Raw genomic sequence first — 14,046 nt, forward strand, 5'->3', positions numbered from 1 at the left:
ACCTAAGAAAAGCGTAATAATGTTGCCTGTTGTTTTTGAATATAGTTGCCGAAAACAGGCGAAATATTTTTGTCCATCGTAAAGCATAGAGAGTCGTTTCTAAAGAAAAAAAAAACCAAATACGTAACAACAATGACGTATGTAACTGTAGAGAACAATGTTCACAAGAATCTGACTATAAACAACATTATAAAGGCAAACTAAATTTCATTTTGAAGTAGGTACATCTTGCATCTTCGACTTAGTCCGATTATCTCGAAATGTCTTTTTTTTAAGCAAACTACAGCAATTAAATATTGTTATAAACGTACGTAGAGACTATTACTTTTGTCCGTTTAACTAAATATGTAATATAAAACTTAAATTCGTTAGCAATGCCGTAACGATGTTCGCGGATTAATAGAAGTTTATTGTGTCACGTAAATATTACAAAATGAAAGAGCTCAAAGATCAGTTGACATTCTATTTTCAAATAACCAAATGCTTCCTAAATTAAAAAAAACCGTAAATGAAACAATCTATTTACGTAGTCAATAATTTGAAAAGGTCAAATTGGTTCAGTTGTTCTCGAATAGCGTTTTACAAAACGCAATACCGCACCGAGCTAAAAGAGCTATTACTTGAACGTTTGAATAATCAAATTTCCAACCTAATCCCCTATCGACTTTCACTTAACATGGCAGGGTAGGCTAACAGCCGAGATTCTCCGGGGCACTTTCCAAAACACGATTCCCTATTCCATTAGACCCTCTCGAAGTTATCTCGCGTTATTTACATCGCCTGACCGTACCGTCTTATGTAATGTGCCCTTATGTGTGGGGTGGTATATAAGTGAGCAATCGTGGGCCGTGTGTCGTTGTTTATAAGGGTGGTTTCGGTTGAGCGCTGGGTGGGGCGGGTGGTGTCGCGGTGTCGTTGCTATGGCGACGCGGCGCCCGGACGCCGGCTCCCGACGCCGGCGGTGTCGGCCGCCGCGCCCGCGCCCCGCCGCACAAGTGACACGCGCTGCGAAAAAGCACAACCACCCTGTGCGTACGCGGACTACGATTTTGCATTTTTGCGGATATACATGAATAAACGATATTTTTTTAAGCTTAATAACAATTTATATGCTACTAAACTAGCTAAAGTCTTAGTTAACTAAAAGTAACATATTATATTATAATATATATAGTACGTTATTATCTGGTTAATTTTAATTTAGTTTGAGTTTATTTATGAATATAATTATATCTTAATTTTATTACTGCTTAGTTGGCGAAAAATCTTGTCTCCTTGTTGTTCGTGTATCAATAAGAGTTCAATATTAGTAAAATATTTCTAAAATCTAATATATATCTTATAGATTTACGAGTCGATGTAAATACGATATCGTTTAACATATATATGTTATATATATATTTTGTTGATTTTTCAATATATTTCATCACCTTCTTTAGTCTTAAATAAAAAATGTAACTACGATACCGTGGTCACCTCACAACCACCCCTCAGGTCGGGTCGATGTGGCCGAGGGTGGGGGCTAGCACCTTTTGTTTAGGACCCCTCCCCTAGCTCATTTACTCGCGTACCACTCTCAATGTTGTTTGCAAAAGGTTTAGGTGCCTAAATGTAGAGGGAAATGTCACGATTTCACTTTTAAAGAAACCCTTGTAATGAAATATTGCCAGCGATACTCAGCACTTTATTTTAATAGTCACCACCCCAAGTATTGTCGGAATGAACATGCAATTACAAAAGCAATCCCGTTACAAATACACGTGATATATATGTATATATTTATTTATACTTTATTTATTGTGTACCAGTAGAAAATAGTACAGGACCTACTTGGACCTGATTAATATTTATTATGGTGGACGGTTTATGGCAAATATATTATGTTTATTTTGTATGATATTGAGGAAATTATGTATTTCAGGATATTGATTATGATAATTGAATGATCATCAGGGTTTACACTTAAATTATATGTTTGTTGTTCAAAACGATTTCACGTGTTCGTAATGCGTATTAATTGTTTCTTTTAAACTCCTATCAAAATACGTTTTATTATTATTTTATTATTATTCGAGAAGGTTCTTTGGATCACTTTTGAATCGTCATATTAAAAGGATAATTTTAAGCTTCCGACCATACAATATTTCGGAGTTTTCTTCTAAAGTTCCATTATACATTACTTTCTTACTTATAACTTTGTCGACGTACTCGGTATGGAAGTTCTTAGGCGTACGAGATGTATTCCGACTTAAATAATAAATATCATAGCAATGTTTGCGAAGTTGAAATAACAATCATAAATTATATATAATTCACATTTCTTGTGAATCAATCGGTCTATTGATGACGTCATTTAAATATGTATATTTATACAATATAGAGTAGGTAGGATTTGTCAGTATTTGTATGTAGTAGCTAGTTGGATAGTGCCACATCGTATGGGTAGTAACCGCTCACTTTTCCAAAATTCTACCGGCAAACATGCATACTTAGTATTGTTGTGTTCCAGTTTGAAGGTTTTGTGAGCCAATGTAACTACAGACACAAAGAACATAGCATTGCTTTTCGAAGGTAAGTAACGATTGACGATGTATGGCACAGTTCATATTTTTAATAATGAAAAATATACATATATCAATAGATATAGATATATCTTAATCATGGATTTAGTACACAGCAGTTTTCATCAATCGCGAACGCTCATTACCACCACTACCACCGGCTCGGAATGTAGATTTTACAGAGAAGAACCGGCAAGAAACTCTGTATACTAACTAATTATAAAATTTACGAGTAGTATAGACGCAATTAATTCGTAAAGCGATTTCGATGTATTTTTTGCTGAAAATTTTATTTTAATTCCCAGTAATAGACATCGTGATTAATATTACAAATTCGAAGCGATTATTTATTTCTTTGTTACGTTTTAATCCCTTAACTGATTGCAATGAAATTCGGCATACACAGGGGGCACAAGGATCTATCTAGCACTTACCCCTCCCCCTCACAAACGGGCATAGCCTCGGGCAGCAACTAGTTTCTATAATAAAACTGTTAGAGTGATGTTTTCTTTGATTTAAGTGGAACAACATATCATCCTATGTAAACAATTCGAATATTATTTACTTAACTTTGTATATAATATAAACAATAAATTAAGTAAATAATACAATACTATGAAAATATAGTAGTACTGCTCATTATTTTGATTCTTCTAATTTGGAGAGCCGAAACACGTAAACCGTTACCGAAGATTGTTAATTTGATCGATTAATAATGTTGTTTACACCTTTAAAGACGTATCACTTTGTATGTTACCCAAGTCAGATATTAATTTTAAGTGCTTAGTGATAAGTTGATGGTGTAACTTTTCCAATAAATAAATTAATTAATAATTTTTACCCAACTTGGAACAGCATTAATATGTAAGTATAAGTAGGCTTGGAGCATCCAAGCCTACTTATAAAGAGAATAGGTTTTAGCCTAGACATCAAGAGACTCTAAATCACTTTAAACTGTTAACTTACTATTAACTTACTTTGATTGTTTATTCTAAATCCAAAAATATCTACTTCTACAATATAAATATAATATCGTATATATGACGGAAGATTCTAGAAAATGAATTGATAAGGTTGAACAAAAAACGTGGATGGAAATATAGTACATAGTAATATGGTCCACCTAATTGTAGGTCACCGCCGCCCATAGACAATGGCGCTGTAAGAAATATTAACCACTGACATCGCCAATTCACGACCAACCTTGGGAACTGACTGTATTATGTCCTTTGTGTCTGAAGTTACGCTGGTTTACTCACCCTTCAAACCGGAACACAAAACTACTGATTACGGCGGTTTGGCGGTAGAATATATGATAAGTTGGTGGTACCCAGACTAAATTGCAAAAAGCAATATAATATAATATTGTATATATCAACATCAACCTTGCTGAAAACATGTTCACGTTGGTGTAACGGCAAGATAGTGAAGAGTTCCAAATTCCAAGTGAATACAATACAAGTTAATCAGTATATTCGACATTCTTAAAGCAAGTAATGAGAATTTGGTACACACTCTCGTATACGCAGTGGTCTATCGTCTGATCACTGGGCATGATCACCCATCATTTGAGCCAGCCTTTGAGATAGAGGGAATACAATGTTATCCTGTGATTGCGTTCGTGCAAACTAAGCTGACCTGTTTAAGGCTCACCTACAACACTCCACTCGAAGGAGCAAAGGTAAACCAAGATTTAGATTTATTTGCTCAACTTTATTATGTACTATAGACAGCCCTTAATTAAAAATTCTTTAGATAGAATACAAAACCATTCCACTTCAATACTTATATCAACTTTTATTTTACTTTCAAAGTTCCGGTAGCAACTTCGCCGATATTCGAATGTCATTTTTGCGCGTAATAATGAAATCATAGAGTATTCAAGATTTCGAATATTGCGTCAATTCAATATCACAGTTGTTGCTTTACGATTGTGATTGAATTATTACACGTTCGTATTTGTAATACTAAAAAAAAACAGACTGTCTGTAGTTACGCTTTTATCAATCCGTGTTGTAACAAAAAATATATGTAATATGCTACAACAAATTGTTGCCAACAATTTTAAAATTTTAGCTCAACCGTTTCAGTGGAACTGGTGTTATGTGATTTATTTTCAATTAAACAAAGCAATTCAATTGAACCACAATAATTCTAATTTGAGTACATATATTTAAGCTCAATGTATTCTTAATTGACTTTTAAAAATAAATTTCGTATTTCTATATACTACAACCCTTGATATTTATTTAATATTGAATGACTGTATTATTGAAAGCAGTGTTGCCAGATATGGCTGTATGTAGTACCTATATCTGGGCAATATATAAATAAACAAATTGTAAATAGTTTAATTTCAATAACAGACCGTGTTATATATAATAAAGACTATGTGTTTTGTTTAAGCGTAACTAATTTAAATAAGTTACTTTTTATGCATTACAAATAAAAGAAGAGCAAAGCGTATCTATGCCGTATTTGTCAACTATACAAACATTATATATATGTATAGAAAAGTGTGTCCTTCTCTAATCGATCGTGTGGTTGACGCAGCGGGTGTATGGCCCCGCCCACATTTCACACGAGAGGTGATGATTGGCCGAGCTCGGGACGCACACAAGCACATTGCTCAAGACGGTAATTATTTTTTCAGATATTTTCCTTATTTTTTTTTCTTATTATCTGATACTTGTCGCTCCTAATGGGGGAAATCTAAGTGTATACATATGACATGCGTCACATATAGATATATACGATTCCAATATACCGTAAAAATAAACAAATACATATGTATTTATATTAAAAAATATATGTTGAATTGCTTTGGTTATCAGAAAAATTGCAAGCAATGACGAACAGTTTATAAATGCCACTAAGCACTTAAATAACAGCAATATGATGATAATGAGGTCCTAAGCGATTTCAGCCTCGACGGTCATGCTTAAGAGAGACCAGCCAACTGTGCTGGAAATATTATACTGCATACGTGTGTGCGCACAAGTGTGTGTGTCTGCAAATGCTCTTTATATTTGCACTGTCATAATCTGAGAGGAAAGTTCGACACGACCGGAAATAGTTCAAGCGAAGGACCTAGGCTTTAAGGGCTTTCGCAAACAGGAGAGTGTTAACATAACATCATTATTTTTTCGAGGAATTGCCGTGTTGCAGCCATACTTGTAAGCTACTAGTCTAACGAAGCGTTTATACACACACACACACACACACACACACACACACGTCTGTTATTTTATTGGCTAATTATTTTGTTTATCTGTATTTCGATAAAGTAAATATGTATATAATATATAATGTATGTAATAGGTGGGCTAGCTTAACTAAATTTCCCCAATAGGACCCTAACTTAGAAATACATGAATAGAAATGACAACATGAGTTTTATGCGATATATTTAAAAATGTTTACAAACAAAAAACAAATGACTTGCTTTAAAAGTTGACATTTATAAAAAAAGTAAAACCGATTTCAAAAATCGAGAAAACAGAGAATCTACTAAACATTGAAAGTAACCATTTTTTTTTAATAAAAGGTTTATTTAAGTACTGACTGACTGACTTAAGCCGATTTTTTTTTTAACGTTTACATCATCATCGTCATAATATATGCACACGAAAGTACTAGTCCAAAGAGTAATGCTAAACTTTATCTCAGGAAAATCTTAACAATTCAAACGTTATTAATTTTGATAAGAATTAATAAATAATTTGTCTCAAATAATTTCAAAGCGGACGAAAGCGAGAAAGCCGCACGCGTTACTGTTTAACTATGAAACCGCTTAGGCTTAGTAATATCTCCGTTGCGTTAACTAAGGGGTTTGATTCTTCTACAGTTCCGATGAACCGCAGAACTTAGAATTTGGTATCAATAAGACAGACATATGGACAGAGGTATTACGAAGTGATCTCATAAGGTTCCATATTTAAGAATATAGGTACGGAATCCCGAAAATAATATAGCTTCCTTTTTTTGAAGTCGGTTAAATATAAAATATGAATAGGAAGATACCGTATACCACACCAGCTCCCCCGTTAACACCGACAAACAAAAAAAAACACACACTCGAAATCTAATTCCGATTCCATACAATCGAACGGCAGATGCGTGTGCGCATTGAACAAAGGACGCTTGTAAGCATTCGTAATACATCTAATTTTACGGCGCAGACCTTTGTATTACGATTGTTGCGTTTTGTTCGCGCCCTGATCGACAGATCTGATAATTTGAATATGGAAAGGCATCCAAGCGTGCCATGCTCCCGCGCAGGCAACGAAATGTTTGAATGGATTACGCATGCGCCCTGTAACTCAGAATATATTTTTATTATCCCCTACTTATTTTGTATTATAAGATTTGAAACGATATTTCAATTTTAGATTAGATCGCCGAGCGGACCGAAAGTGGATCTCAAGGATGGAACTCGTAAATCTGAGAACGCAAGACATGGACATTTTGTAGTGTAGTGTGTTTTGTTGGGTGAAAAAAATAACACAATCTTAGTTATATAGAATATAAGTAGCCGCAAATTGATTTCTTTTATATAATAATAATAATGTTAATGATTCTCCGAGTATATTGATTTTATAAAGGTTAAGAGTTTATTTGTTCGAACGCGATTAATATATTTTTGCGTTAGCCCGTTCATTGAGTTATAGATGGAGCATAGAGTAATAAATGCAGATAACAGAGCATAGTTATAGGCAGAGCAATGACGTTTAACACAGCTTAAATTTTAATATGGTAGAGCAGTTTAAAAAAAATATGTAGAGACGAAGATTTGTTTCAGATTTATTATACACAATGTACTATTCCTGTAAAGTACAAAAACTCTATGTTGACTGGATTAAATGTCACCCATCTAGGAAACAGACAAAAGTTAAAAAGATTTAAGTGTATTTTTTACGATGCTTGCAATTTGTTCCTTCGTTTGCACTTTGTGACGCACGCACGCAAAAATAATATATGTTTTTCAAATACATATCACTTACCGAAACTTTTCCTCGAGAAAAAATTTTCAGGGAATGGTACTTCTTTCTTGAGCGGACTCGTGATGTAGTCGACTGCGCCGACCACTTCCGGATGTTTACCGATTATTTCCTTCGCCTGACTTTCAGATATCTGATCTGGAACATGGAAATTTAAAACTTTAAACATTTACTATAAATTCATATCAAATCCTATAAATATATTATATTAAAATTAATTTATTTTTACTTTATTAGGGAAACAAACAGTACAAGTCATTCTTAAAGCTATAGCATAACAATTAGCACATATACCAGTAAAGTTTCCACTTATAACTAAAAACATAATAAGAGCAGAACAAAATTAATTATAATATCTAATATAATAATAATAATAAGAAAAAACAAACCTATGAAAAAAGGGCAAATTTGAAAAAAAAAACAAATAAAAGATCTAGGCTTTATGGTTCTAACACAAATTTCCTGAAGTTAGCAACTGATTCTGTAAATATATCAATACTGGAAAATTTAGTGTTATATTCATTACAGACTCTATATATAAAAGAGTTTCGTGCATAATTTGACTTTAATAAGGGCAAACTAAACAAAGCCTTATTCCGTGTTCGTATATTAGGACACCTGAATCTTAAGCAATTTAGAAGGTAGGGTGAATCTATGTTATTCCTTATTAATTTAAACAAAAATAATTGATCTTTACTAAGCACTGTTTTAGTTAAAGTTGCCTCGAAGGACTTCAGAGACTTGTTCCTGTCTACTGGTTAGACAATAATTATTATTATTATTGAAAATTTGCGAAAATATATGATTCGAATACTTGTTCAATATTTTTACTTTCATTATTTTTTATCTATAACACTAAGGTTAATAGCAACTAAATAAATAAATCGGTTAAAGGATAGAGAAGAGAATCTCTAGTAACAGCTTTGCACTTAGTTTTGAATATGAAATGTTATCAAAATTTGTAGGCGGGAGAATTTAAGAAAACTACCAAAAATGCATCAGAAAATAAAAAAAATGTATGACATTTAAAAAGACAGAAAAAAAAATTTATGAAGTAAAATCAAGTACACTAAGAAAACGAATATTAGATGATCACGATTCCATATTAGCTAATGTTATAGATTTTATTATTATAATCTTGTTACATAATATAATATACATACGATAAAAAATCTTAGAGATCCAATTCGTTGATTTCCGTATCGGTATGTATATTGAATTGTAGTACATATGTATTTGATGTTAACATCAAACCGTGTCTTTTCAGTAGAATCTACATTCTGAACCGATAAGGTAATATCAACTTGCAAAACTCGATTCCAAAATACTTGTTACTCTTATACTCTTGGTGGTAGGGCTTTGTGCAAGCCCGTCTGGGTAGGTACCACCCACTCATCAGATATTTTACCGCCAAATAACAGTACACTGTATTGTTGTGTTCCGGTTAGAAGGGTGAGTGAGCCAGTGTAATCACAGGCACAAGGGACATAACATCTTGGTTCCCAAGGAATGGTTAATATTTCTTACAGCGCCTTTGTCTATGGGCGGTGGTGACCACTTACCATCAGGTAACCTATCTGCTCGTCCGCCAACCAATGCCATAAAAAAAAACTTAGTTTGAATAAAATATATGTTTATGTATGAATGAATGCATAGGACTAGTAGACATATGCTAAAGTATTGATGCCGATATTTAAATTTGCGTATCTTGATTAAGCTCGGAGTTTCAAAAAAAAAAACAGGATATTTCGGACTTTGCTTTGAAGTGTGTTTCAGAGGAGGACGATTGTCTGCGCAAGCATAAAGCTTTGAATGAAAATATTGTGTCAACAGCTCCGATCCTTCAACTGAGAAAAAATCCCAAATAAAACTAGTCGACTAATTGCTTTTTGGACCAGAACATCGAACATTGAATTGAAACCAAAAATTTCATATTCCCTAACAGCCGACGGAAATCGTCAACCCCTCCCCTTTCTCGACACAAAGAGCTGTAAAATCCGTGCAATTTGTACCCTCTGCTCTTAACGTACGTATATACTTATCGATTTATCGCAAACACAAGTTCGTGTTTTAAAAAGTCAAGTTAGCTAAAGATGTTCGGCTTTCCATTTTATCATCAGAGTATTAAAGTCGATATTCCGTTGGATCTGAGTTGGTATATAGGATTCTTCGGGTCGGCGGTTGTGTGTAAAAATGCCGTCTTGTAGGCACGCCGCCCCTCTCCGGGCGACATTTTTACAAGTGGGCGAGGGGGAAGCCTCCCGGACGCTCTCGTCATTTCGTTGTCATCCAGAGGCTCCTTTTTGCGCGGTCACGGCGCGAGCGTCGGCGTCGACAATACTGTTCAGTATTTTTATTCTTTTCGAGAAGAAAATGCGAAAAAAAAAACTCGTAGAAAATCATGAACAATGCCGCCCTTGGGCGAGATTACCGCCATCAGAAAATGAATGCTTTGTTAGATCCGTCCACCGGGATGTTTTCAGTTGTTACATTAGACTTGTCATTTCCATTAGAGGGCTGAGCGGGCGCGGGATGTCGCCGAACCAGCCCACGTCTTTATTTGCGTTCCAATTACGAAAGTGGTTCGCAACAATTACTTTTATAAAAATATCATAATATTGCCACTTATGAAAATTAATTTAAAAAAAAAATAACACATAATATTTTCTAACGACTAAAGACATTTTTTACACAGTTGATACTTATTACATATCGTAACATCTGCAGCACTTAAAGAGAAAATACGTGACTGTTTTTAAATACCTACTGAGATATGCTTTGACGGATTTCAGCTTTTGTTAATCGGGTCTCATCAATATAATCAACATTAATTTGCTAGTTTAGCGACTAAAGTCGAATTAAAGTTTACTGACCATAACAAAAAATCATGCAAACACTCCCAATGTATGATCACGTCAAACTTAACCATTGCGGGTTTATTTAGTTCCTGATTGAATACCACAATAAATCATTTATTTGATACGAATTCCGAAGCCTTTGTATTTAACCGCAATTAATTAAAAGATATCTTACAAAAAAATCGATCAATGTTTAGTTCTTCTAATAATTTCGAACTAAAGGCAGTCAGTTAAAATGAAAAGAGGCGAATTCTAAAGGGTAAGACAATCCTCCATTCGAGCTGTTCGTTTAAAAGAGGTCGTAATCAAAAAAGGACACAGCGGCTAACCTCAAAGAGGGCTATCGACGTGTGCGAATAAACGCGGTGTAACGCGACGCCCTTACAAATCGGCGGCGAGCAAAGCTTTGTCTTCAGCCGCGCATCACTACCAATCATGTCAATTTTGGATGAAAAGGCGTTCGTGTTGCTTGTCTTAGAAAACTGGTCAGAATTAAAAAAAAAAAAACAAGTGAACCCGTTTTATATACTTCACATATTAAAACAAAATAAAATTTAGTATAGTTTATATTGCTTGTAATGTCACTAAAAAGTGTGAACAAAATTCAGCATGTGTCGTTTAAAATAAAGTTGTAAGATTTCATCCACACATGGTGCTTAATAAAATAAATATAATATATTTACTGGCATATATAATAGTATATAAAAATATTAACTGGCAATCAATGTAAAAAATAACGTTTCGAAAATAGAACCTTTTTTTATATAAAAGAGTAATATTCATTTGGTCAAGAATTTAGAAGCTATTTGGATTTTGAAACATTGTCATGAAGACAAACTAAAAATATTCTTGCCACTTCATTAAAGTCATGCTAATTAATCACAATCATACTAAATCTTATTAATAATGAGTGAAAAATTTTATAAAAAAATCGCCATTTAATATAAATCCATCGCTTATAAATATAAAAAAAAAATTACGTTTAGTCGTTTAGCTATTGTTAATAAGAATGACATTTGACAGTCATAATCAATTTTGTGTGTCATACCGTGTGTGTGAAAGTCGATTTTGAGTACAATTGTTCTATCTAGTTATTAATATCAAACAACTAAATGATATTCCCCTAATTATTTAGCCCGGGATTCAGAATTGTGATTCAACCGGAAAAGGAAACCAGCATGATTGCCACCATTCAACGTCGTAATTCATACAGTTGATATTTCTAATTATGCATTTGAATTTGATAATATAATCCCTCAATGTATATAAATATAAAAAATGAAATGAACATTGTCTTAAAAAGCATCAAAGTTACACCGAAATCAATTTGATATTTCGTTTTCAACTAAAACAATATCGCGGGTAGCTCATCGTAAATTAGTAAGTCAAAAATATAACCCAGAATACCATGTCAGGATTGTTAAAAATTATAACATTGTAAACAGTGACAAACGACGCATAAAACAGTAGAAAGATTTACGTTTACAGACGAGCGTTTGTTCTTCGCGACACGCGAATTATATTTTTTATAGAACCTCTTAACGTGCGTTTCCATTGTATTAGAGCAATCATGTACGCTACTAAAATGTCTCGTTGGTTTCGGCTTGTTAAATAGTTCTGCTCTAGGGTTGAACAAAAAAACTAATTTATTTTGTTGGGTAACATTATCAGGAAAGTAAGGGAGTTGTGTTTCTTGTATCTAATTTTGTATTTAGCTAATAGAAAGTGCAGTATAATCTCTCTTACGCAGTGTATTACCATTGCGAATCATTGCTGTGACCAAATTAGGCCATTATCATATTTCATCGATGTTACGTTTTTACATACATACATTAGCAGTCTGTAAGTTTCCCACTGCTGGGCTAAGGCTTCCTCTCCCTTTAAGGAGAAGGTTTGGAGCATATTCCACCAAGCTGATCCAATGCGGGTTGGTGGAATACACAAGTGGCAGAATTTCGTCGAAATTAGACACATGCAGGTTTCCTCACGATTTTTCCTTCACCGCCGAGCACGAGATGAATTATAAACATAAATTTAGCACATGAAAATTCAGTGGTGGTTGAACCTGGTTGAACCCGAAATCATCGGTTAAGATGCACGCGTTCTAACCACTGGGCCATCTCGGCTCTTATCGAAGTATTAAAAACAAATACATAAAATACAAGTGTGGCTGGTATGTTTGTCTTTCACGATTTCACAACTTTAGTGAATGTATTAAAATTAATTTCATTTCACTTGGTATGAGTTCCTCTGGTTAATATTTCTTACTGCGTCGATTTCTCTAGGCGGTTATGTCCACTTACCATTAGGTGGTCCATATGTTATTTTATAAGAAAATAAAAAGATTTATCAAACATTGGACAAGCTAGATTTAAAGATTGACAACGTACCGTTTGCTATTGGTTATGACGATGCCTCGAATAAATATAATTATTCTTAACCGGTGTCACGATAATGTGATTTAGACGCGTATGAACACATACTTAATTTAGCAGTACAAAAATTGAATCATAATTAATATAGATTTAATTGATGTTTAGAGTACACTTTTCAACTATATTATAATTTGTGCTTTTTTATTTTGTATTTTTTTTAATTAATTATAAAAACTGACGGTAGTCGTCAGTTTTATTTTCCCGCAGTTGACAATGGAAATACATTCTAATTTCCGTGCTTAATAAACGTTATCGGTAAACGTAGCGATCCGTTTCGTATCGTGTCGACTACGATAACCCTTTATCAGATTGGGGAAGCGAGTGATGTCGCCGTACGGTGGTACTCCGCATTTCATTACCACATATTTTTTTTTAAATAATTTATAAGCTGGTTATGGCTAAGAACATTTGATTTAATGCCACATTTAGATTTAACCTAAGAACATGACATTTACAGAGATTGTTATGATTGTTATTGTAAGAAGGTTTTATATGTTTAATTATTATGTTGTATTGTCTTTTTATTTCAGTGGGGTTAACACGAAATAAAAAAAATAATAATATTTAATTGATACGAACTATTACTTCTTATCTTATCTATATATCCGAGTGCATGAATGTGTGTGTGTTCGTAAGTGTGTATTATAAATATATATGCTGTTTTGTTCTTAGGTTATAATATATAATAATAATTATTATTATTTTGTACTGTCGTGCTGGAGTAATATTGGAATCAAATTAGAATTTCACTAAGGTTTGTGTTATTACATCATATTTTTGGGTATGCCAAATTTCATGATAAACAAACTCATTTTCGCGGTGGTAGGGCTTTGTGCAAATCCGTCTGGGATCCTACCATCTACTCATCATATATGATATTGCCAAGCGGCAATACTTAGTAGTTGTGTTCCGGTTTGAAGCACAAGATTCATAACATCTTAGCTCCCAAGGTTGGTGGTGCATTGGTGATGTTGGGATTTGATAATTAATATTTCTTAAAACACTCATATCTATAGGTGGTGGTGACCACTTACCACAGGTGACCCATTTGCTGTCGCTTACCAATAACATAAAAAATATATTTAAATATTAGTTAGGATTTTGTATAATTTAATTTGTACAAAGTCCACTTACACAGAACGTTGTTTACCTCGTGAAATCAGAATTAATTACTCTCCATCGCGAATTGATC

General features: G+C 33.6%; 1 protein-coding gene across 3 annotated transcripts in view; it reads right to left on the bottom strand.

Annotated features, from left to right (window-relative positions):
• Nucleotides 1–14,046, bottom strand: part of LOC125071844 (Fanconi anemia group J protein homolog) — a 76,462-nt gene that overhangs the window by 24,586 nt on the left and 37,830 nt on the right. For all 3 annotated transcript variants that reach the window (XM_047682245.1, XM_047682243.1, XM_047682244.1), the window contains exon 3: nt 7,565–7,699. In XM_047682245.1, the coding sequence (XP_047538201.1) occupies nt 7,565–7,699 (135 nt within the window). The remainder of the gene's footprint in view (nt 1–7,564; nt 7,700–14,046) is intronic.

This window comes from Vanessa atalanta, chromosome 20 (assembly GCF_905147765.1).
Source record: "Vanessa atalanta chromosome 20, ilVanAtal1.2, whole genome shotgun sequence".
Lineage (NCBI taxonomy): Eukaryota > Metazoa > Arthropoda > Insecta > Lepidoptera > Nymphalidae > Vanessa > Vanessa atalanta.